Source organism: Carassius auratus, chromosome 29 (genome assembly GCF_003368295.1).
Source record: "Carassius auratus strain Wakin chromosome 29, ASM336829v1, whole genome shotgun sequence".
Lineage (NCBI taxonomy): Eukaryota > Metazoa > Chordata > Actinopteri > Cypriniformes > Cyprinidae > Carassius > Carassius auratus.
In genome coordinates, this window is record NC_039271.1 from 7,165,963 (window position 1) to 7,192,666 (window position 26,704).

Below are 26,704 nucleotides of genomic sequence, written 5' to 3' on the forward strand. Positions count from 1 at the left end.
GCAGTTTTCTTTGATAACTCTTGATGCTTCTTCAAGATTATTAGTATTTTGGAAGTGCAATGTGAAGTCAACTTGGTACTTTTGGACGTGGCATTTTCAGTCTGGGTGGCAATGTCACAATAAAAAAAATATATTCATAAATTTATACATGTATATGAGAGACAAAAAGAGAAAGATAGAGAGAGAGAGAGAGATTGGTCTCAGCAGCAGTCTGGCAGTCTTCCAAGGGCACCATTACATCCAGTGAACAAACAAAATACTGGTCAGCTAAATATAACATTTCCCTTCATATGAAGGCCTGCGGAAAGAGAGAGAAACGGAGAGAGAGAGGGAGACAGATGCATTTGCGGTGGCAACATGACAACGTGAGACGCATTCTGCAGAAACTCACCTGAGGTGACGCTCAACCATGCTAGCACAGCTCTGGCAGTTTGTCTCTGAAGACTTTGTGCACCCTCAGATGCTTCTTTCTTAGTGTTTGATTAAATTTCCACCCTCCCTCTCTGGAAATACAAAGCTTTGAAATAAGACTTCGCAGGCTGTGGAAGATTAATAAATCACGTTGTAACCAAAGCTACAGGGACTTGTAAAATTAAGCATTGTTTTTCAAGACTGGGTTGGTTCGTTGTGCATAGATGGAGAATTTGTTGTAGAAATATCAACTTGGGAGGAACGGCGGAATAGAAACTGCTGCATTGTTCATCTCAAATCATATTTGAGGGAGAAAAAAGTACATTTATCATAATTTTTCAGAAAGAACCCTTAACTCGCTTGCTGAGGATTTGAAGCAATCCATCTTTTGTCTCGGTGAGAAATTTTAAATAAGTGCCAAAGCATGGAGAGACTTTGGAGAGAGAAGCAGCGTCTCGCTGAGGGCTATGTTCTTGCTCTGTGAAGAATATGGCTGCGGAGAAGGTCACAAGTAGACAGGGAGCCTGCCTGACTGGAGAGTGTGTTAGGGGGTGTCTAGAAAAAAAATAAAAAATAACCTCACACCTAAATCATCAACATGAAAGTCTAATTCATTGTGACTGGGTTGGAGGATCTCTAGGCCTTTAGATCACAAGCTAATGGCAGTTCTCTGATTTTCAAAGGACTCATGGAGTCATCCAAGGCTACAAATGCAGACGCTGTCATCTTTAGTCTGGTTTTGAAATTTGATGTGTATTTTGTTGGAGTAAATGGCTTTTGTCCACTGAAAATATCTTTTTGCAGAGAGTTTACCATTCTTGAACATCTCCAATGTCCCCTAAAGTAATTGGACACTTAAGCCGCACCTAAAGTATATCAAGCAATGTCACTGCATTTTTAAGAATACTATTTATAAACATACAAAAACATAATTTATCAGAATCAAAGCATCTCACGTAAGGTTATGGGTTTGATTCCCAGGGAATGCATGAACTGATAAAGTGGATACTTTGAATGCATTGTAAGTTGCTTTGGATGCCAAATGCATAAATGTAATGCAAATGTATTTACATATGTAACAAAATTTCTCCTCAGGACAAAAATGAATCATGAAAAAGGTTTCACGCGACCAGGCATTGGTTGCACTGTTTATATATTTCCTTTGTACCTATACTAGTAAGTATATACCTATACCAGCTAGTTTTACAGGTAAATATTGGATATAAAGTAACAGGACAGTGTGTTTCCTCTTTTGAGCCAGTTTCTTGTAGTGAATCAGTGTAATTCGATTCCTGAACATGAATCATGATGTACGATGAAACGATGAACGATGTACAATAGTTCATTCTGGGCATGGCCGTCCACTCCCCTCATAAAAACCCAATGTCACATTGCCTTTTGACCCTTCAGTGTTAGTACTCTATCCATGCAGGCAGAGAACTGAAATGTCTCATGCATTGCAATCATCCAGAAAGAGAAGGAACTAGCAAGTACAGATACTGAGCTAGAGGTAGCAAGTGACATAACAATGTGATCAGGGTCTGTGCACCCCTTTGGCTGCTACCTGGCTGGCGGCAGGCAGTGCTAACGGGGGCAAACACAGACGCTCCAGGGGAAGCAGCTGTCATATGGCAGGGGGTGGCTTTCCAACAGCTTTTGGAGTTAATATGAGAGTGTGTGCTGACAAGCACTACTGTGATTGTAGTACAACAAATAGACACATGAGCTCCCACAGAGACACGTCAAGTGTGTGTCAGTGAGATGTGTGTAAAATGTAAAACAGCTAAAAAGAATGTGCATAATAAGGATTCTCTTTAATCAGATTGCATTACAAATCGCATTTTAGCTGCACAATCCTATGAAAGACCCTGGGCAACAGAAGCTGCTTTAGAATATCAAGTTTAATTACGAGTAGCGAAGAACCTCATCAGTTTGAAATATTAGTACCTCGGCAGGGCTGGGCTCCAGTCTTCCCGTCATGGGGGAATCGCGCTGGCTTTGGCAGCCAGTCATTTGTTGATTTTGAAGCAGATCAGTGAAACAGGTGTGCCATGCTGTGACATCCTCACTCGCCGTCGTCGCTGCCTGCGGGGTGGATCAGCAACGCTCTTGAACTCCGCTCAGAACCATGCATCTTACGATGCGCTGTGGCTGGCTGGCAAACGGTCCACTCCAGCTGATAAACACCTTTAATCACCCGGCCTCCTGTGGTGGAGCGTGCAGGGGTTGGCAAACATATCAACAACAAAATGGATAAAACATTACAAATATGTTTGTGAAATAAACTTGTCCTCATATATCCTACTGCTGTGAATGTTTAGGAATGACTGATTTAATAGATCCCTTTAAATTCGATGATGCCTGTGGAGATTTGAACTTTTTTTGCATTTGTTTGCAAACGTTGGGTCTCCATTAGGGCTTCAAAGAAGCTTGTTTTATTTCATAAGCACTCAAACTAACCTTTTACTGTGCACTATTCCAAAGTTATTTTTGTTATTTAGTTATAAATAAATTATATATATATTTTTTTTTCTTCCTAACAATTAGTTGTAAAATTTACTAGCAAATTCTGAGTAAAAAAAAGTTTCTACACCAATTGTATTCTCCAGTGTGCATCAAATTTGATTTTATACTGAACAAATGTATATTTTTATAGATTTTTGCCACCTCTAAAAAAGTTATTAAACATAGTGTAATTACACCTTATGCCAGATATGTTTTCAAATTATTTTATTTTGATAGTCAACTAACTGTTAGTAACTTTGTAATTAACTCTCAGAAATTTGCAACTACATGTCAAAATAAAGTGGTAACAGATATTAAGCAGATGGTTTACTAATAATCAAATGTTGCCAGGTCTGTGAGCAAAACCACCCAAATTGCAAATCAAAACCATCCCAATTATGTTTTCCCCATGGTTTCCCTCTTCATCTAAAACACATTCCATAGAGATGACTTCAACTCACAGGTTAAAAAACAACCCACAGCAACAGTGTAAAAGTAGTTTACAATTCCAAGGTAAAATTACAGACTTGGCAACACTGCTGGTAGCTGAAATTTACAGTAGTTGCAAAGTCGAGGCAAATTTCTAAAGTTGACTATCAAAGTGGAACCGCTAAGAAACCTGAATAGAAATTTTAAAATTCTTTACAATCCCATCCCTATTGGCTATTCAACACGGTATATTTAACCACTCTTAATATGTCATTGAATATCATGTTTCATTTTGAAATATGTCACATTACAGAAGTGAAACAGGATGTGCATGCTGATTCATGATTTTAACGGCACATTCTCGGATTATAGACCAGTTTCACACCATATGGAGGATGTGAGTGGAAAATGATCACATTGCATCGGCGCTAATTATTGAGATGAATAAGATTTTCAAAGGTATTTGAGGATACAGTGATGGTGTAACGCAGTGTGTTATTTCAGCCGCCCTGCGTGATGCATCTGCTCACACACTTCACGCCTACTGCCTCTCATTCATACACCAGCAGCTCTCGTTCCATTACCTGCTTTCCACGACAGATGGATGCAGATCAACATAAACATCTCCAGTTGTCAGGTGAAATCTAGGTGCAACAATCACCTTCAGGATGCCATTTATCCAAACCTGACTTCCTTTGGCTCGGACATCACATCTTTGCAAATCAAACAAGCTGACACTACAAGACATTCACATGCTCAGATATGGCAAATGTGATAAATTATGTATGACCGTTTTGACAGGTGTTCTGTCTTGAAAAATGTACATGTCTATTCTAAATAGGAGATGACACCCGATGTTCACTTCTGAGGTGCAAAATGGACATTTCTGACATATATGACAGCTAAAATCATTTAAAGGAAAGGTTCGCCCCAAAAATTTGACTCACCCTCAGGTCATCCAAGATGTTGATTTGGAGAAATTGTGCATTCCATTACTTGCTCACCAATGGATCCTCTGCAGTGAATGGGTGCCATCAGAATGAGAGTCCAAACAGCTGATAAAAACATCACAAACTACATGACACCAGTCTATTAATTAACATCTTGTGATGCAAAAAGCTTTATAAGCTTGTTTGTAAGTACATACCGTAACTTTTGACCAAAATACGAGCCCATAATCTATAATAATGCTCCCTCTGGTTCATCCCCTGCTGTCCTCTCTCACATTAAATCCAACCAACATATTTGTTTTGGAACTGTCTTTGCTTCTAAATGGAGCTTGATCTGCATATTTCTCTCCTGATTTAGAAGAGATGACTTTTACACTGGATAAAATAATACTGTGGATAGAGGACTCACATTTTAGCCGAAAGTATAAAAAATCCATAATATTGCTTTCTCCAGTGAAATAGTAATCTAATCTGAATCAGGAGATAAATATGCACAGATCAAGCACCGTTTGCATGCAAAAAGAGTTCTAAGCAAGCATGTCAGTGGGATTTGATATGACAGGACAACAGGGGATGGACTTGTATTTTGGCCAGAAGTGATGGTTAAAAGGTTAAAATGTCTTAATAATGGATTTGTTTCTTACAAACGCAGCAATTTTTTTCACAGGACATTAATTGATGGACTGAGGTTGCATTGTGGATTCTTGTGATGTTTTTATCAGCTGTTTGGACTCTCATTCTGACAGCACCCATTCACCGCAGAGGATCCATGGGTGAGCAAGTGATGTAATGCTGAATTTCTCCAAATCTGTTCTGGCGAAGCAACAACAACTCACCTACATCTTGGATGGCCTGAGAATGAGTTAATTTGTCAGCATATTTTCATATTTGGTTTAACTATTCCTTAAATTATATATATATATATATATATATATATATATATATATATATATATATATATATATATATATATATATATATATTCTCTATTTTAAAAGGCCTTTTGATGCTTTGAAAGATATGAAGAGCTTTTGTCTCATGCCTTCAAACACTCCAAAACAAATAACTTGGAAAATGTTTCAAGAAATAGAAAAAAAAAAAGGTTATTTTCTTCAAAATGCCAGTTGGCTTTGTTTCTCAGACTTTTTGCAACAAGACAAAAAACAAATGTAATGGTTGGTCAGGAATTAAACAACATCCAAGTATGTAACACATCCAATTTTCCTTGTTTTAGCTTGTGCACCAATCGCAAACCACCAACAGTGACTATAATTGTACTCTTATGTAAGAAGCTGCAATGTTGTTCTCCTTTGCGTGTAAAACAAGTAGGCCATTATAGCAGAGATGATGCTTTGGGATTGTATATGTGTGATGGTCTTAGGATATGTTGGCTTTTTGACTGTTATGGTGTGTAGCAGGTGCTCCTAGTATATGAGCCCATCCTCTTTTTTGGAAAGCTGTATGGTGTTCTTAAAGATTCATGTCAAGTGTGCTTATAAATTGACAAAGACTCGTCAACAAAGCGTCCTCTGATCAGTGCTGAGAGACTGTCTTTATCAAAATCCTGGCAAAACAAAGCGGCTGGCTTACACCGCAGAAGCTCCCAGTGCTATTTACAGTCTGTGCGCTGTGCCAAAAACACATCAGCGTTCAACATGTACAATTACAAGAAACACACAGCAGTGAGGCTTTAAACTGTGCATGCAGACTTTTGTTTTAAAGCAATACATGATACCACATCTTAATATCAATTTAAAGCACCTTAAATGACACTATGTCCTTTACTTAGGAAATAAAGTTCCTTGTGGGTAAATTGTGCTTTCTTTTACACCAGCCTGGTTGTGAGTATGTCATACATCACACAAATGGAATACAAAACAATGTCCTAAATGGTAGGCAGATAATTACTTTAATGTAACGGCTGATTAAATTATTATATAAAATTAGATTAAAAAAAAAAAAACTTAAAACTACATTTTGTTTTTTTGTGAATTTTTGCAATGCAGCATTATACAGTGTACAGTATGGTCATTCATTTTTAATTCTGCTAAATATTACATATAACAGTGCTATTAAATTGTTAGTCTAAAAATGTACTTTAAGTAAGATTTGCATGACGACAAAGGCAATCTAAATGTAAATACAGCAGAAAAAAACATGCAAAAGTAAATATCCAATATCGACTGTAGTCATTACAGGGTTATTATTGTTAGCTAAAACTAAAACCATAAAAAAACTGTTATTTGATATAAAAATTAATTGAAGTAAAATAAAACAGAAATAAACTTATTATATGTCAGCTACATGACAAATTATATAAAAATGAAAATAAAAACATGACATTGAAATGTAAAATAAAATATTACATTCACAATATTAAAAATAAATAAATAAATAAATAAATAGTGCATACTTAAATAGCCCCGAATAAATAAAAATCCTGAGTATGGATGACAGCCATATTGTGCAAAACCTTGACTGTCTGGATCAAAGGATAATGCCAAGATGGCATTTTCCTGGAAGAGTCTCACTAAACTGGGTTTAATGGGGTCTGAAATTAGCTTCAGTTTCTCACAGCACATCTTTAAAATTTAAATTCCAGAGCATAATTACTTTTTGTGCAATCGTTTCTTTATATTGAGCAAGGTTTAAACATATGTGCTTACCAGAAGGAGTCTTTCATCTTAGCTATCAGACCACAGAGCATTAGCTAACACTCACAGAAAAACAATATTCTAAATTTGCATGTTTCTGTAGACCGACTTGGATTTCAGAGAAGATGATTAATGCCTGTTTTTCTTCTTTCTTATGTTTATTTCTCTTTTTTTCGCCCTCCAGCTTTTGCTGAACAAGTGATAATGTATTAAGAGACAAAGGGAAAGGCGGGTGCTAATGGTGCTCTAATTAGCTCATACGCCAAAATGCTTAATATCAGTGTGCAGTGATTTGAGTCGGACGGCCCAGAATCCTTCATCAGCGGACTCATCTTGTAAAAACAACTGTGTGTGCATTTTTAAGCAGAAGTCAGTTGTAGTCAGCGTGCAGCATGTTGCTACAAATACGTGCGGTGTAACAAATGTGTTAGTATTTCAAATTAAGGCAGACCTTCAAAATTATTAAAGAAATCATTTGCAATGTTATAAACGTCTTTACTGTCACATTTGATCAAGTCAGTACATCCTTGCTGAATAAAAGTATATAAAAAGGAAAATTATGCTTTCTGTTCATAATGGCAGACCATGCTAGCATGGAAAACATGCTAGCATTGCATGTTACATTTTACATTTGAGCTGCTACATTTTTTAATATAAAGGTCCCAAAAGTGGGGTTTCACAGCAAGGCAATAGAAAAACTGAGCAAGAACCAACCATCCAAACATTACCAGCTTTTCATTATCCAAATCAAATCCTGCCCACTGAATATCCAGCTTTATTCAATAATATATCACATTAAAGGAGTTAAAAGTGTTGCAGAATGACATTTTATGTCCATTAAGGGATTTCAGCTGAAAAAATGAACCCACACCACCAGACTCACATCTCCAATATGACACACATCCACATGAGTAATAGAGTGTTTCTCTGTTGTGATATAATAGCATGTAGTACAACACTGAGTGAATGTTAGGGATGAACCTGAAGAGGATTAGTTTCGGCTCAGCCAGCAAACTGTACATTAACCGATAGACCAGAGATCCCAGAGGCTCAGAAAGCTGCTGTGATGACCATCTTCATGGCCTAATTCACTAAAAAACGCTTTGATTAAGTGTGCCGTGGAAACTCTCCTTCCTCTGAAGCGAACCTTCACATCCGGCTGAGCTTATATTTGTGTTTTTTAAATAAATAAAGTTTCTCTTGAGAATTTGAAGAAGAAAGCAGTGACCTATCTGTTTATGCATCTATTCATCAGCTAGAGGTTTTGGGGTTAGTAGACGGCAAAAAATAAATAAATGGTGCAACCATTTTGTCTCCATTAATTCTCATTGATCTTTTTTCCACCAAACACCGTGCAGGACCTGCGGACATGGGATGCTTATCTGAGATCGAGAAGTTGTCAGCAGCAGGATTTTGCTTTCAGCTTTATCTTGAGTAAAGGTCCTGGCACGAACACGCTGCTGGAGCTTCGGTCCCAAAAGATAAGGGAGACAGAGATGCATGCTGGGACAGGGCGGCACTGACAACTGTTTGGACCAAACACAGGGTTTTGACTTGAGAGTCACCCCTTGAACTTGCTGTTCAATAATATATTTAGTTAAAATCAATATAGATTTAATATAACATTAATATAAATAATATATTTAGCTAAAATCACACCCATACACACACACACACACACACACACACACAAACACACACACACATGTTGGAATATGTGGTTTATGGGGACTCTCCATATGTAATGGGTTTTATTCTGTACAAACTGTATTTTCTATTGCCCTACCCCAACCCTACACCTAAACCTAACCCTCACATTTTTGGATTTTCAAAATAACTAATTCTGTATGATTTATAAGCGTTTTGAATTACGGGCACATTAAAATTGCCTCATAAACCACCTCCTCATTGTAATACCTGTGTCATACCTATGTCATTATACAAATTTGTGTCCTCGTTAACCACATAAACAAGCTCACACACACACACATGCAGACGCACATATATATATATATATATATATATATATATATATATATATATATATATATATATATATATATATATATATATATATATATATATATATGAAAAAATCTAATAGAAGTTACAAAAGTAGCGTTATTATGAAATATTTTAATGGATTCAACATAGGATTTATAACACAGACATTTAGGCTACAATGGCCATGATTTTAATTTTTTTCAGAAGCTTAATTGGTGTTTAGTTGGTTCATTTAGCTAATTGGTGCATTACTATTGTGATAACAATTGCATAAATGATGCCATGAAATTGGTATTAAATGGATAGTTCACCCAAAATGTAAATTCTGTCGTTTACTCATCCAAGTTGTTTTTCTTCTGTGGAACATAAAAAAAAATAATAATAATCTTGTGAAAAGAAAAGAAAAATTAATTCTAACCATAAAATGTAGGATGACCTATGACCTATATATATATATAGATATATACATATAAACAAATGTACAGTACAGCATCTGTGTTTACAGCTTTTAAACTCCCTTTGGAATAATAAATGTTAAAAGCACAGAAGCACTTACAGCTGTTAATGCTGTTCATGTCAGATAAGGCTTTTTCACCTGAGATGGCCCTTCAGCATCTCATGAACACTCATATAATTTTTTTAATGTGTTACTGCGTCGGAGATGTATGAGTGCAATCCATAACACAATGCATGTTGCATTTTCAGTCTTGCCACAACATGCACTGGGCATTATTATAAAATGGCTGCTTCTACAGTCAGTTTTTAAATCCATTTGCTAAGTATTTGCATCAGCAGAAGCATATTTACATGCATTTATTGTATGAGTTTTTTGCGAGTATCCGATATATCGGCTGAGAAAGTAAACAGTTTATGAAAAAAGTATTATACCTTTTGCTTTTCTATTATTACTAATAGAACAGTAACCTCTATAATACTGTCAGCATATAAATGTAAATATAAATGTTGCATTCGCAGCTTACTGAAATAAAGTAAGTACTAATCAGTAGCAAATTAACTCATTTGCTATGGAAATTTTTTAGTTATTATTATTTTACTTTTTTTACTTAGCAAATGAATTTAAATAGCAGTAATGTTTTCAGAGCTGGGAAAAGTGGAGAAAAATCAAAATGCAAACAATGAAATAAAACCAACAACAAAAGCACAAATCCTTTCTTTCAAGAGAAAGCATGTTTTCACGTTCCTTTCCATCTTCTGTTCCCATTTTCTAATGCGTTCAAAATAAGTTGCTGCTTTTCATCTTCTCTCATCGTCTCTCTCATTCTCTCCCTGACAGCTGAATATGATGTAGCGGAGGCATAACCTAACCTGACATTTCTCTCTACCTATCCCATAAACACGCCATCCAAGCTAATGATCAAGAGGCTCTTTCAGCAAGACGTCTCACTTACCCAAAATCATCATCTGCCTCTTTAGGCTGACTTTCTAAAATGTCAGTGAGGCTTTTGATTGCTGGAGAAATATCAAGATTGGATGACTAGACAAGTATTAACTCATAACTTGTAACTTTTAAGCTTCTGTTTCATTGCACCAGTGTTGAGGAAGCTATTTTGAAACATATGTATATCTACTTCTATGTTGTTGGAGCTTGATTAATCAAGACATTCTATATATGAAAAGTATCTTTTTTTTAACCACAAAGGTAAAACGTGACAAATCTATTGTGACAGATGTGAAGGTGGAGTAGAATTTATGCATGTGTCAGGTTTTAGTGTTTTCCGATTTCCGGGTCACTGGCTGGAGGACGGAGATGCGAGGAAACAAGGAAGCAGCAACTAGAGTATTGAGAAGCATTTACTGAGTGCTCATCTTTGCCCCATCATCTCCCTACTTTATAAAAAGGGACTTAAGGCCTTATTATTAAAGATTTGAGGACTTCTTATTTGTTTCGCAAACATTTTTTTTGTGAAATTAATATGCTAATATGCCAACTGCCTTTATTACCTCACCGAATATATAAATGAATCCTTCTCCTAACCAGCTAGTCACTGATTTTTGTTTCTGAATGTATCAGTGGTTCTGAACAAATCGTTAAATGGATTATTCACTTGTAAAGACAATCAAATTTCATTCCTGCTTTTGAATGAATAGTTCATTCAGTGATTCATTCATAGAGGTAAAGCCACATGTTTAGTTGCTGAATGTTTCTGAGCATATCGTTTGAGTGAATGATTAAGAGACTTTCTCATAGAAGCAGCGATTTGTTTCATTCCTGAATGAATCAGTGTTTATGAATGAGTCCATTGAGGGAATGATTCAGTAACTATTTCATAAAGACAGTTACTTTTTTCATTCTTGGATGAATCAGTGTTTTTGGACAGATCAGTTGAGTGAATGATTCACTCAGTATGGATGATATTTTTTAAGTTCCTGGCTCAATTAATATTTTTGGGATTATGAATGATTAAAGGACTCTCCCATAAAGATTGTCAAAACCTTATCAAACTGCTTATCAATCAATGTCTGGCTTTTAAAAACAGAATATTTCCGCTAGCATTGATTTCTCAGTGTCACACACTATGGCAGACGGTCGTTTCAGGTGATGGAAACATACCTCCACATACCTGCCAACAAACAGATCACACCTGATTCTTCTCCAAGTGTTTTATTTCATTGAATCAAACTGAATAGCGCTGTCCTTGCTTCATGGACGTAATTACACAAAGTCCCATTTGTGATCTAATTGGAGCACAAAGTGCACTTGACGCCCGTGATCCGATGGGGCTCGTTTGGTTTAAGTGATATCTCTGTTAGAACGAGGTGGAATCAGTGGCCAAGTCTCACAGCAGAATCTCGCGGAGCTGTTATTTCCAGGCCCTTCGGTCCAACAGGCCTTTCTGACCATGACAAGCCATGAAGGGGTGACAACACTAAAGGCCATGCGTATGTCCAGTACACCTACTTGCTTTTTTATTTGCACGCTGTGCAAGATTTTCTGCTGGAAGATGTGTTAAAGGGAGAGAGGAAGAGATATTTTTCTTTGCATTGTGTCGACTCTGATTATGCAAACTGCTCCCACTGCACGAGACACTGGTTACTTTAGTACAGAACCTTGTTGAACTATCCTAATCTTTTCAGGTTTATCTGATGCTAATGGTGTTTGCAAACAGGAAATATATAAGCAGGTGTGTGGCGCTGCATGCAGATACAATGCCTGCAAGATTCCTCTTGCGCTTGTGTAAATTACACAGAAATGAATGAATAAAATGGCAGCAGTGGCTCTTAAATCCTCACTGATGGGTCTGACCCACTTTAACCCTCATGGTTTTCAAGGGCTATCCTTGTAAAACAAGTCAGAGCTATTCTGAACCTTTTGACATGTTAATAATTCGTAATTTATGGACCACAAAAAGGGTAAAATGCCAGCAGCAAGGTTTCAAGCGGTGGATATATTTTTGAGTTTTAAAGTTGAATTTGCAATCCATTTTACTTCCATAATGTGAAAAAAAAAAAAAATGCATCAGATTGATACAGATCCTATTGAGAAGGGAACACAGTCCAAAATAGGTTTCCTTCATGTATCTATGCTACAAATTCTGATGCACATGGCTATCTCTGCATGTTGCAATGTTGGCTAAGCAAATCTGAAATTTTCTCGTTTGTGCATTTGATTTGAGTGTAGTTGTTTTTTTGTTTTGTTTTTCTGAAAATCTGTTATTAACTGTGTTCATGCATGTGGAAAGTTGCAATTCCAGCAGTCAGAGCTGGTAATTGTAAGGTTGTAGGTTCAAACCGTGCATTGAACCATTGTGCCTTTGAGCAGTACGTCCTTAACACATCAGGGACAGTAGATGTTTTCCTCTATTAAACAAAGAGGGGGTAATGATACGTTTATTTAGTCCCTGATGCTGTCAGCTTATAGTAACAAGAGTCTCTTACACACTCTATAATACTGTATTATTCACAGAACGAGTTAGTTACCTTGGAAACTATCGACACACATACAATACGACTAATGCATCATCAACGTGGCTGACAAACACGATCAGACCAGCAAGAGCTCCAAAACACAATCATTTGGGATGACAAAAGGGTAGCACTCTATTACGCTGAGGTTTATAAGGTGAAGCGGTGATAATTGGTTAATCTGTGTCATCTGACGAATGCCATCATCGCTGATCTAGATTCTCAAGCTGCCAGAGCGACTCTTCTTGAGATTCTTCACAAGTATAAATAAATATGGAGTTTTTTCAAGAAACGTCCATTTACATAATTAATATTTAAGATGAAGTGTGTAATTATGGGTTTTGAACACATGATGATATCATAAGCGGATATAATTCATCAAAATATCAATAAATAAATACTTACATATAAAATGGAAACACTAAAAGAGTATAAAATGGCTTTTTCAAATGTCCATTTAAACTCCGCCCCCAATCAACCATTGGACACTCAAACAAGAAGTCACACCCCAAACGCACTCCATTGGCTGAGCCATAAATTGATATGTTGGGCCACATGTAGTTTGTGTACTACATGAATCCTATTGTTTTTGCACTATTTATAAAGTAAGTTGCATTCAAGAAGGTATAACTCTTTAAAAAAAATGTTTGATCAAGGCAGATTATTTAAATAGTGAGCAATGAGATATACACTGCACATTTTATAATTTGAGTATCCAATGCATACAGAAAAATTGCAAACTGTGCAGACAATAATGTGCTGTATGTGCACAAAATAATTTTGCTTTGTTACAACACATTTTAGAAAACAAATGATAATTAAATTGTAAATAATACCCTATACAGCATTATAATGCAGACAGGCAGACAGACAGACAGATAGATAGATAGATAGATATCAACTACATTCTGCAGAATATGTAAGTACAGTATTGTATGGTACATTAAAATCATATTGGAGAGCATATTGATTAAATTAATCACATCACACACTCTAAAGATAAAACATTATGTCTCATTATTGAATTTTCCCAGTCATTTTTTACAGTAGGGTGAATATACACCAGAAAATGCAATAAAATCTTGCCTAGTGCATTAAGGAAGAGAAATAAAGTTACATAAAATATATGCATCATACTGTTATGCAGTACACACAAATGTGATATAAAGAGCTTGAAAAATCTGCCATTTTTAAAGCTAGAATTCATTCCTGGGGGGAAAAAAAGCAAGCATCTGAATATATCCTCACTGAGTGGCTTCTAAATATTTCATCAAGCGAAGGGAAAATGTTTGTGGTGGTCTGTTTTATCCTTCTGGTATTTAAACACACTGCCAGCAAAACCAAGCAGGGCCAGCATGTGGTAGTTAGAGAGGAGCTGCTGGTTTGACCACAATCAAAGCTTCTTTTTTTCAGCTTTCCACTTCATTCCCATCTGCCAGGCACAGATCCACGAGTTTCTCAGATTTGTATCTGTTTGGTAAGAGTGACGAAGCAAACCCTTATTTTCCAGCTGGGTCCAAAGATATGAGGATACCCTCACTTTCAGTGCTGCTTCAGGATTCATTTGATGTATCGAGAAAGACAGAACTCTTTCATTGAGATTAAACTTTTGTTTTTCAAAAATTGTGAGACATAACATCAGAATTGAATGAATTGAAAAAGTAAACTCGTAATTCTTAGAAAAAAAGCAGCATTGTTAAATATAATCTCAGAATTCTGACACTTTTTTTTATTACAAATCCAAGTTTCTTCTTGTGCAAATCTTGCAATTTAGTGTTTTTTCCCCTGACCACAGAATAAAAAGTAAAAAAAAAAGGTAGTTGTGACATTTTATCTCACAATTCTGACTATTTTTTTCTTATAATTGCGAGTTTATATCTTACAATTTAGGCTTCTCTTCTCAGAATTGCGAGTTTGTCTCACACTTGCGAGTTATAACATAGAAACTGTGAGGGAACATTTTGCAGTTCTGAGAAGTCAGAATTGTAAGATATAAACTCGCAATTTTGAATTTTATATGTCGCAGTTCTATTTGTAAAGATAAAAAATTGTGAAGATAAAAAATTATATATATATATTATTATGTCGGAAATGGATTTCCATATTTTTTGACCAAGTGCACACTACAAGACAAAGTCGTCATGTTATGCGTTTTAATTCACATAAACCATAATTTTAGCGTACAATATTTCAGTGCAATAATCTGAGTCAATTAAAATGCTAATTAAAGCTGCTGTAGGTAACCTTTCACGCTCTAGTGGTTAATAAACAGAACTGCTTGCGTCTTGCGGAAGAACATCGTAGCCGGAACTACTTCTCTCTGTTTATTTCTATGAAGAATCACAAAGGTACTTTAGGTTACTCCGCCGCGGTTCCCCCGAAGCAATCTAAAATAGTCCGAATATAAACACTTATTATAGGTGCACCCTAGTGATTCAGGACAAGCTAAAAACACGGTTTGGAAAATGGATTCATGGTGTACTCGCTTATTATATACATTTTTCTACATTTTGAACACAAACAAAGTTATGGACCGCAGCTCTGATTGGTTGTTTTTCACCGGGAGCGCATGACTTTCTGCAAATGGCAATAGGACCACTGGGAGGAGCCAGAGGAGCTTGATTTTTTCACAGATTATCTGTCTCATATTCTACTGTCAGGACATAATGACAGGTTTAACAAATATGTAAAAAATATATTTTTACAAAAGTTACCTACTGCAGCTTTAATTAATTAAATTATATAACAGAAGCGTTTTCACTGGTGGTCTGTACTGCATGCCCCATTTATGCTGACACTTCCTGTAGTCTCATAATTTGACTCTGTGTCACTGTAACTGAAAGAGAGGACATGCAAATGACATCCTGTCCTCGTATATCAAACACAGCTTGTTGTACGACTACATGAGGCTGGAAATGAGATGACAAAGATTTTCTGACCATTGAACATTTAACCCATTCGCTGCAGGAACCATCACAATGTTCTTAAAGCATTGGTGCTCGACTGGGCTGTTGCAACCCAAAAATGGGTCTATTCTGATTGTGGAAAGTATAGAAAAAACATGACATATGGACATATTTTAGATAGAACGATAAACAGACTTAATACTTATAAAACAGAAAGGTGAAAACTCTTCTCATATTTTCTTGTTAATGTTAAGATTTTTGACACAGATTCAACAAATTTGGCACACAGTGACATCGCCACGCTGTGTGATATAACTTCATCCTCAAAAACCCTCCATAAAACCACATAAGGTAAAAGAAAATACAACCCAAACTACATTAAATATGAGTTCACTTATAAAAAGGATAACTATGGATGTGTGTGTCGAGCACAGTGTGTTTTGTGAGGTGAATTATTGACTGCCAAGAGCATGAAACCATTGAAATTCAATTTTGCACAATTTTTATACTCCCCAATTGATGTGCAATGTCAAATCTGGGCCCTGAAGCAAAACCAGTTGTGAAACATTGATCTACTGTAGCATAAGTAAATTGCTATAATGCACATACAATATAGAATCATTGCAGATTGAAAAACAACGTCACATTTATCATAACAATTTGTCTGTCTTTGAAGTTAACTGACTTATTTTTTATTAAATAACATGTAGTTCCATTAGCTCTCTCAGAAACCTGAGCGAAGCATCTACAGCAGTGTGTTGATTCAGTAGTCACCCTAAAGGGGTTTCAAGGGGACATGTCAGTAGTTAGAATACAAAAGCAAACATTTGGATTTTAATCAAGGTTTCCACACAGCTATAGGAAAGATATTTGATCTCCAGCAGATAATCACTGTTTATGCAGCACTGACGTGTTGGAAATGATTGAGAATGAATGAATAATGTCCTATGTCAACGTGATGTCAGGAAAATAAGCAGCCGGTGTGCACATCATCAATTGCTGATTGTGGCACTGGTGATCTGATGTATGGATTCCTCTGTGATGGTGTAATTTAAATCAGGCAAGAGGGATGCATATATCTGTAAACTACATTTCAATCCCTCATTCCTACAAGATATGACAAAAAAAAAAAAAAAAAAAAAAAAAAAAAAAAAAAAAAAAGCTACGAGGCAAAGTGAAAATGTCATTATTTATTCCCATGTCATTCCAAACTCATACAGAGTTATTTAAAAAAAAAAATTATGAACTGTATTTTTGTTTTTTACCTGTACGCAGCCATCTGTCTGTGTTGTTATTGTTAACTACAAGTAAAAGTAATATAAAGTCATTAATTAAAATAATACTAAAATAAAGTTAGAAATTAATAGTAGTTGAAAAACTAAAATGAAAAATGCCTTGGCAACTTACTTTTAATAAAATTAATTTAAGTGCTAAAATGACTAAAACTGAAATAGTCATTTTAGCACTTAAAAGATAAATAAAAATAGTAATATATATATATATAGAGAGAGAGAGAGAGAGAGAGAGAATTTAATAATGGACAAAACACTACAAATGTTAGCAATTTATGTTACATTGCAAATGTAATATTGCTTATACAACTTGTTTACATTTAGTAAACAAGATAAAATGGGGTAACTTACATTTTAGACATGATATTGCAAGATATTTTGTCTATTTTTGTCAAAGTCAAAGCAAATTTAAATGCAAAACATGAATCTTCGAGCAAGCACGATGGTGTTTAATTTCATGAATAAATAAGTGCTTTTGAGTGAATTTTGCATATAAGAAGACCCATGTTTCTTTCATAAATGAATCTGTGATTTTAAACAAATCGGCTGAATGAATGATTCAATTACTCACTTAAGGGTTGCACTTTATTTTACAGTATGTGTACTAACATGTACTTATAGTGTACTTACAGTGTATCTAAGAAAGTTCTGGTAATACAAGGTAACTACATGGGGTAGGGTTAGGTTTAGTGGTAGGTTCAGAGTTAGTACCTAGTTATTACATAGTTATTGTAATTACTATAATAAGTACATAGTATGTACACGAGGAACAGGACTGTAAAATAAAGTGCTACCCACTTAAGTGTGACTTGTTTCTTTCATGAGCGAATCAGTATTTTTGAACCATCTGGTTGAGTAAAATGATTCAATAAATCACTCATAAAGAAGCCACTTACGGCCACTTACTGGTGTAACATTTCTACTTTTCACCAGATTTGTTCCACAGAAGACATGATGATCTAAAGATTGTCATTAATAAATAAGTTCTATGAACTATCTATTTAAATAAGCTGAAGAAACCCCTTGAAGCTTCTTCTATTCATATCCCACAATTGAATCAGCTATTATTAAAAGCAGGGAGATACTTTTCAAAGCCAGCAGCGTGTCAAGTGGCTAAAACTAAGTTTGCAGACTTTTCGAGACAAGGATCTAGTCATGCACACATACTGATGGTCCGCTCTGCCTGATCATTTGTATTCAAAGGCCCCAGCGGGCTGTTACAGGAATGTGAATGACGATAAATATAGCAACACAGTGCATCCCAAGGGAACAGCCGTCATCATCTTGATTTTTATTAGCCTTTCATTCAAGCACCTCCATCTTGCACTCCGCATGCATTTTTTCTTCCAGATAAAGGGCATTCGAAACCCATCCAGACGTCAGCTTGTCAACAAATGTGTAGAAGCCCTGCTTAACGTTATAAATCTCTGTTAAAAGTGAAGCGTGTCATGCAACCAGAGTATCATATTATCAGAAAAGTGACACAGTTCAGCTTAAACAACATTAACGGTAATATTTGTGTTTTAATACAGCAGAACGTGGATTGATTGAAACCACACTGCCGAACCCCTCTGCTGTAGTTAGCATCGAGTCAATTTGTTTGTAGGGCACAAATTTAACAATGAACACAATGACTTCTCCATTATTGTTCACTTTAGGTATCGATCTGCAAGCGTTACATTCGAGGAGTTCTTTGACCCCTCGAAAGCTACAATAAACCCCTGCTGTTCCAGTTCTGCCTCGACAGCACTAGGCATCTCCTGAAACACTGAGAACTTTTAGCCGGCTCTGTGAAATTTCACCAGGGATGCTGAGAGAAACGAGGACCTTGTAGCCCCAATCGTACTTTACAGCTCGAGCTAACAGTGCTGTAATGAACCTCCCCCTATCGCCCCTTCACCAATCGACTATGCTCCACCTGCCTTGCACACGTAAGGTAATGAACTGATGGAGCAGTTGTGCAGAAAGCTGTCGCAGTACATCAGCATGCAACAGGAGGGGCCTCTGCCTGACTGGTCAGTCATGTTATGGACTGCTGGACACTCACAAGTCTAGATGAAGAATACATCACGTTCTATGCAGAGAAGAAAGTTAGTGGAACATAAAAACATTTGCAACCCATTTTGTTTATATAATGTTATGTATTTATGAGCGAAATTGAACATTCAGTGAGAAAAATATGGGTAACTTGCAATTGATTGGATTGTAAACAGTCGGCATCACAGTTAAGCTAGAATGAAATTTATCGTACTATAAGATTTATAAGAGATTTATAAGAGAGGTTGCCATGTTTTTTCACCTATAAATTAAGAAAGTAAATGTGATTCAAATAAAAGTAATCATATTTCATATGGATGGTTAATAAATTTCAAAACAGAAAATAAAGGTTCTTTTTTGGCATAAATGGTTCCATCAACCTTTAAAGGGTTACGCCACCAGAAAAGTATGAAAGACATCTACAGAAAAGTCCATCTGCAATCAGTGGTTCAACCGTAACTGTCTGAAGTGACGAGAATACTTTTTGTACTGTATTTGAAGAAAACAAAAATAACTACTTTATTAAACAATTCATCTCCTCTGTGTCTCTCTGCATCACCTGGTGCCATTTTGGCGAATATCTGCTGAAAGCAAGCAGCGTACACTCTGATGCTCTGTTTTCTTTCAAATCAAAGCTTTTACGGGTTTGTAACAACATGGGGGTAAGTGATTAATGACAAAATTTTCATTTTAGGGTGGAGTAACCCTTTAACATCCCTGGAACTAATCCATTGCACAAAAGGTTCTTTCATTTGGAACCTTGACTTTTTATGGTGTATAAATGCTATTTAAGTATTTCCTGTTCCATTGGTGACAACAATTGCACTGAGCAAACATTTAAGTAACATATTGAGGTTTGACATTTGTCAGTGCCATTAGCCTCGTGGGCAGTACGCCAACATACTGTATATCGCCTTTACGTGTCGAGTGTCCTGAGTTTGAGTCCCGGCTTGTAGACCTTTCCTGATCCCATTCCTCTCTCTTTCCCACTTCACTTCCTGTCCTATCATAACAAAGGCAAAAATGCCTGTTTGTATGCTCACATAAGTCATACTGTATATGGTCTAGTGGTCTAGTTGTTTTACACATGGTGGTCTTCATGTTGACATCATATGATCAGCTGAATATTCAATTTACAGTTTCTCCATAATCCCCCATTATTAAACACATTTGGTTGCAGAATTAATTAATCAAATATGCATGTGGGTAACGTATTTCTACAATGGCATTGGTAAATGAATCTTGGTGGTCTTTTGCATAGACTTGTATTTCAAAGTCATGTTTTAGACAAGACATAAACAAAACCATTTTTTTTAAATCAATTTAAAGAAAGTCAGTTTAAAGAATTCACATTCCTTGAGCTTAATAGTGCGCGAAGGGGTTTGCATCAAACCCATAGGAAATTGCATAATATAATTGGCACAATCAAAATACATTAAGTAGAGATATTACTTTAATCTCAAAGACATGAATCATAGAGACAGGAAAGTGTCTTACTTGACACTTTTGAATATATAATTTCAGCATGAGGTCATAAGGCAATGTTGACCTTTACACAGGAAACTACAGCTAAAACCACAAAATAAATGCACCAGGCCTTGCTCATTTCTAATTTAGATGTACAGCATCCCACATATGTCAACATTTCTATGGGTGTTTACATAAAATCCAAGGCTTTAAAATGAGGCTGTTGAAATATTTGGCAGGATCTGTTCTAACCAGTGTCCTATTACTTAAGGGCTAATGGACTCAAATAAAAACATCCCTGGTCGCCTACAAAATCTAAATGGATTTTGATGAAGGCTGCAGTTAAAGAACTTCCCAGTCATATTAATGACACTCCTCCCATAATAACAGTGGGTTATTTTGTACCAAATGCATGCCCACTAGAAATAATTTTTCAGGTCAGCTCGAAATATGCATCGAAAACGTAACATTTAACAGAGAAAAACTCTGTTGTTGTATTGAATTGCAGAATGCAGAGTTAATTCATCACTTTCAACAGCGCTCACAAGGGGAAAAAAAGAGGCATCCAAACAAACTCCACACAGTCTGAAATTAGCCAGAGATGAAAGAGAGAAGATGAAGAGGTAAAGTGACAAAGCACATAATGGCAAAAGCACATAAAGCAAGCCTCATTTCATGGAGTAATATCAGAAAGGAGACAAGAGAACGTTTTTACAGTAATTAAACAGGAACACAAGCAGGCCACAGAAACATATTAGCGAGAGACTAATCATGACGGTTCAATGCAAAGCGATCATTAATAGCAAAGATGAGCTTGTTAGCCTGCCTCGGTCAATATTTATACATGTTTTCCTCTCTAATTGAGCTTTCATTTCGATTTGGGCCTGCTAAACCAAGCATGGGACCAGGCCGGTGCTTTTAAGAGTAAATAGCAAGAACAGACTTTGCAAAATGTAAAATTTTATTTTCAAAAATGTAAGCAACAGATTACACAGTTAACTTTCAGCAATTGCAGTCCTAACTTAAACAGTACTCACACTCGGGACTTCAAAATGAAAGACTCACAAACTTACACACTATCTACCTATAATATACAAAAATAATACAGAATAAATATTAAAATGGCCACAAGAGAAAAAAGTAAGTTAATCAAAACAATTAGTAGAGAGCAAATGTCGGGAAAGTAGAAACAAGACTCTGTGCCTTATTAAATACAGTGTTTTTTGTTTTTCCTATTACATTTTTTACAAATTGTGCAAGATTTCAGACTAAGGCTCTGGTCTTGACATGACAGCTGTTTGCCAAGCACGCACGCACACGCACACACACACACACACACACACAGACGTCCGCTCACACATGCTCCCTGTGCTCTGCGCACTTGGTGTGGTGTAGCAAACATTACAGGGTAAGAAATGGGCTGTCGGTGCACGATCTGTGCCTGTGATAGTGGTGGTGGATACTGTTTTCCAAATGAGCATGCACTTCGCCCTGATGTGGAAAGCCTCACGAAATGCTTTCGAGGAGACATTTTAGAGGAGTGGATTTAGAAAACAACCCTCACCTTGCGAATGAAAACATGAAGAATACACCAGAACCATTAAGGCAAGAACAGCTGGAGTGGTATCTGTAACAAAATTTGCGTATTCGGGTACATGGATATGCCACACTGAACTTAGCTTAACTGGTTCTCCACTGTCAGTTTAAGTACAAGGTTCTCAAGAGCAACGTTTTAAAATTCAAACATTAGTTTTTAGACTTAGAAAAATGAGATAAGAAAATAACATTGCCAGACAACAGAGACATACCATATGGATCATAAAACTACAGAAAATAATAAATAAAGTTGCAATTCCGGAAACCACACGACAATACCCGCCCTCTTAAGGCCCGCCCACCAGCCCGCCCCATCCCCACCCTAAAAGGAAAAAAGATATCACTTACATTTAAACCAATTTATCCTCTCGTGAAGGTGTATTCCAACAGTTAGTCACCCCACATGTTTTGTTTACTTACAGTGAAAGAGAAGTCTGTTTCAGATTAAAGCATTCGTATTTCAGTTTGGGAAAAACAAGACATCCTTGCAATGCAACGGAGCAAATAAAAGCATCTTCGGGTCTTCTCATTAGTGCAACTTTTTAGACACAAATTCCAATGATTCCTTAAGGTAACAGTTTGATTTCTTTACACCCTTTCCAGAGTCTTCCAGATATCCAAAGCAAAGATCAGTCACTTCTTGACGTATCCATTTTTTCTTTTCTTTCCATTTTGTTTTATATTTTTTTAGATATTTTTTTCTTCTTTTTTTGCGTATTGGGTTTTAAATGGCCTTTCGCATTGGTTGTTTACTAGAACATAAACGCGGGACTTGTCCTCTGTCCATTAATCATCTTATTCCATTCAGATGGTTCAACTACAGGCCTCGAAAAGGGAGTGAGAGGAACCGGAGGAGGAGAGAGCTGTACAATTGAACACATCCCTGACCAACCAGGGCATCCAAACAAAAACCACATCGGATAAACAAGAAATGACACCAAACCTTCATATAACACAGTAGGGTTCCCTCGGTAACCTGGATTTTCTGCAGTACAGGAGTGTAGTGCTGAAGCATCGCCGAAGCTCCCGGTTGGAGAAGATGCAGATGAATGGGTTGACTCCCGCTTGGGCAAAGCTCATCCACACGGCCGCTGTCAGGTAGCCTCCCGGGACCACTGGGCCTCGGGCGAACACCCTCCAATAGCAGGCTACCAGGTAGGGTCCCCACAGGCTCAGGAAGAAGAAGGTAATGATGTAGAACATCCTGCTTATCCTCTTTTCAGTCTTAAACTCGTCCAGCACCAGCAGACGCCTGCGGCCCGCCGCATTACTGTTCTGCCGGATACCCAGCAGGGTCGGAGGCGTGGGGCCCCGGCCGAAGCCGGCAAGCCAGTTCGCTGCGGCTTGGCCACTCGCCCCCGGGCCGTGGAAGGTCCAGTTCTGGCTGACGGCGGGCACAAACTGTACCGGCTTCATCTTTCGGCGGTCGTGGACAAAAAAGATGAGCTTGAGGTAGACAAGCTGGGTGGCCAGGAGGATGAGTGCAAGGAGCAGCATGAAGCCCAACGAGTCATTGGCGCGGAAGGAGCGGTGCTGAAAGGTGCACTGGTCCTCCTCGCGGATGAAGGAGTATGTGCCCACGTCCAGCACTGGAGGGAACGCCATGGCTACCGACAGAGTCCACACCATGCATATGACGGCCAGGCATGTCCAGAAGGTCAGCCGCTTGGTGTAAAAGCGGTGGTGGGCGATGGCCAGGTACCGCGTCACGCTAACGCAGAACAGCATGAAGGCAGTGTGGAAACAGGAGAGCACGCCCAAGAAGGCAATCACTTTGCAGGTCAGTGTGCCATAAGTCCAGGCTGAGCCATTCTTGACGGAGGTGAACACGAAGGGGAAGCAGATGGCCGAGCGGAGGATGTCCGAAGCGCAGAGGTCCAGAAGGAAGTAGTAGGGTGCTCGATGAAGGCTCTTGTCTTTGACCAGCAGGATGGAGATCAGGAGGTTTCCGACCACGCCGACGCCGATGATGAAACCCAGGGAGGTCAGTTTAAGGAAAGTGGCAAGCGGAGAGACATTCTGCAAGATGTTGTGGTCCCCTGCATGGCTGTAGTTCGCCATAGATGGAGAAGGGATCATAGAGAATGCTTAAAGCTTTAGCCAAGTATCATGATCTGGATGGAGAGGAAGCGATAGATCCATCTGGTGTGCTTTGAAGCAGGTTCCAGCCTTGTTCGTCGCTGCCTCTCTTCTAAGACATCCTTTGTTCCTTTGTCTCATCACACCTAAAAGGATTCCTGAAAAACATGATCCACCCATTAGGATTCGCTCACACAAAACAAACTGGGGGGCTTTGCATTGCATTGCTCATTTCTTTTGTCATTGAGATTGCTTTTCTAATTGCATAAGAAATTGCGGCTGCAACGGTATGCCGTCTGAGCCAAGCTCATACAGTTGCTTAATTCAACACAAGGATTCAGCGTTGGACACCAACATAAATCCTGGTTAAAATAACAGACATCAACATCACCAACATCCCCCCCTTTCCACAGCAAATTAAATAAATAACGGCAAAGAACAGAGTGGAGTCGACAAGATGCTCATCACCACGACTAGACATCTGTCTAGAGGCGTATTCCTCCGTGGTACGATGGAAAAAGACTTGAAATATAATGACTGTTATCCCCTTATCCGAAAGTAACGTTTGTCAAATTGCAGCAAGAAAAGCTGTTGATCACACCCAAAGATCCTGCAGAATCTGATCGTGTTCCTTCCCTCTGTTTATCATGATACGGTGTAAAATCAGTCATGAATCAAATCAGTCATGAACAGGAATATGAAGAAATGCATCATTTTATATCTTAAATACATATAGGTTATTTTTGTCTTTCTCTTTCATAGAGAAACAAGAATTTAATGCAAGTCATTTGGGTGAAATAAGCTCAAGCTTAAGAATTGCATTTCTATTTTTTTCCTCTAACCTACATTTATTGTTTATTAGTATTGGTATGTCGACGAATTCGAGTAAAAAAAAATTAACAAACAATGGATGGCATCTATAAATCGACTCTGTTAAATAGCTTCCCGTTTCTTTCATATTAAATGCACGAAGAGCCTTTCTCTATAATAAAATAATAAGCCTTTGTGTATCCAGTTGCATTTTTCCAACAACATCCACCATTGAACACGTTTCAGAGCATCGCATCAAAATAAGCAACAGATAGAGGATCTTTAGGGTGTTTGCGTGCGATTTTAGTACACAAACGATCTATTTTCCCCTTTCCTTTTTAAATCGGAATGATTTCTGGATGGCTGAGCGTCCATTATAGGCACAGCAATTCCTTCAAATACATGCATGCAAATATCGAGTGCAACAGAGACAGCGCTGTAAAATATCAATTAAAAACATACCTGTTGATATTCCCCTTTTGTTTCCCTGGCGGTTATTTACATGGCAGCATTCACTTAGCAGTAAAAAAAAAATGTTTAGTTTTGTTGCCTTCTCTTTCCCCCCACTGTGATTATACAGTAAACGGTGCGGATGGCGCATGCGCACTGGCGCTATTTGTGATCCCAGCAGCAGCATCTGCACTGATGGGTGCAGCAGCATCACGGATCCTTTTTACCCATTATCAGAGTGTAATAGTGTCATATATGCCATCGCATGTGTTTTAATAAATGTTTACTGTGTATACTGTATCTGTATTATGTCAGTAGTGTCACTGTATTTATCTTATGCACTGCAATATCTATCTATCTATCTATCTATCTATCTATCTATCTATCTATCTATCTATCTATCTATCTATCTATCTATCTATCTATCTATCACATATACATAAATAGAAGAGTGAAAATAATAGTGGCCTTTATGTATTTATTGTGAAGGCACCTTTTAAATATTATGCATTTGACAAACAAGACTCTGAACTTGAACTCAATCTAGTCAGGTTATCATTACTTTCATTGCGTATTTTAATGTGATCAGAGAAAGCGAGTAGCACAGGATACACTTACACATCATAAATAATTGGCATGGCCTATAGTGTTTGATGCACATCATAGCCCTGAATAAGAAACAAGATGGTTGTCTCATTCTGTTGCATATTTGACACTGGACATACAGCAAAAACAAAAGTATTTTTTGAACACTTTAACCTTTATAATAAAAAAATATGTATTTTAAAACATTATATATAATGTAAAATGGTTGCGAAAACCTTTTACCAGTTAGTCCTGAGTTAGAGAAGAATGTAGTAACAAAACCTAAGTCCTGGGTTCAGTTACCAATGAATAAAAAAAAAGAATTAATAAAATAAAAAAACATCCTTTTTGCAGCGTAAGTTGCTTCAGATAAATGTATGTGTAAAGTGCGTACAGGTGTCCTAGCAAAATACATCAGCTATGGGTATGATCCACAAATCTTTGACAACCATGTGTTTAGACCCCTTTTTTGTCTTAATGTTTATGCTTTCGAATTAAAACAATTTTGTGAAATATTTTGTGACTGTGCTCATCATTCTGAAAATAAATCTCACATATATTGATAATTAATTATCTAATGAAATTACACAGGAGGAATGACTTGC

The 26,704-nt window shown here is 37.2% G+C and overlaps 1 protein-coding gene across 2 annotated transcripts; it reads right to left on the reverse strand.

The window, feature by feature from the left end:
* Positions 1-1,661: 1,661 nt before the first annotated feature.
* On the reverse strand, positions 1,662-25,680 carry LOC113047931 (probable G protein-coupled receptor 85). Of its 2 annotated transcripts, XR_003276368.1 has the most exons (3): positions 25,527-25,680; positions 22,524-24,412; positions 1,662-2,616 (listed from the first exon to the last, which is right to left on the reverse strand). XR_003276368.1 is itself a non-coding variant. In XM_026209323.1 (2 exons), exon 2 carries the CDS (start codon positions 24,252-24,254, stop codon positions 23,121-23,123), a length of 1,134 nt encoding a protein of 377 aa, XP_026065108.1. In that variant the 5' UTR covers positions 24,255-24,412; positions 25,527-25,680; the 3' UTR covers positions 21,064-23,120. The 2 variants fall into 2 exon arrangements, 1 of the variants encoding a protein (XP_026065108.1); XM_026209323.1 differs by lacking the exon at positions 1,662-2,616 and having other exon boundaries at positions 21,064-24,412.
* Between the last annotated feature and the right edge of the window lie 1,024 nt (positions 25,681-26,704).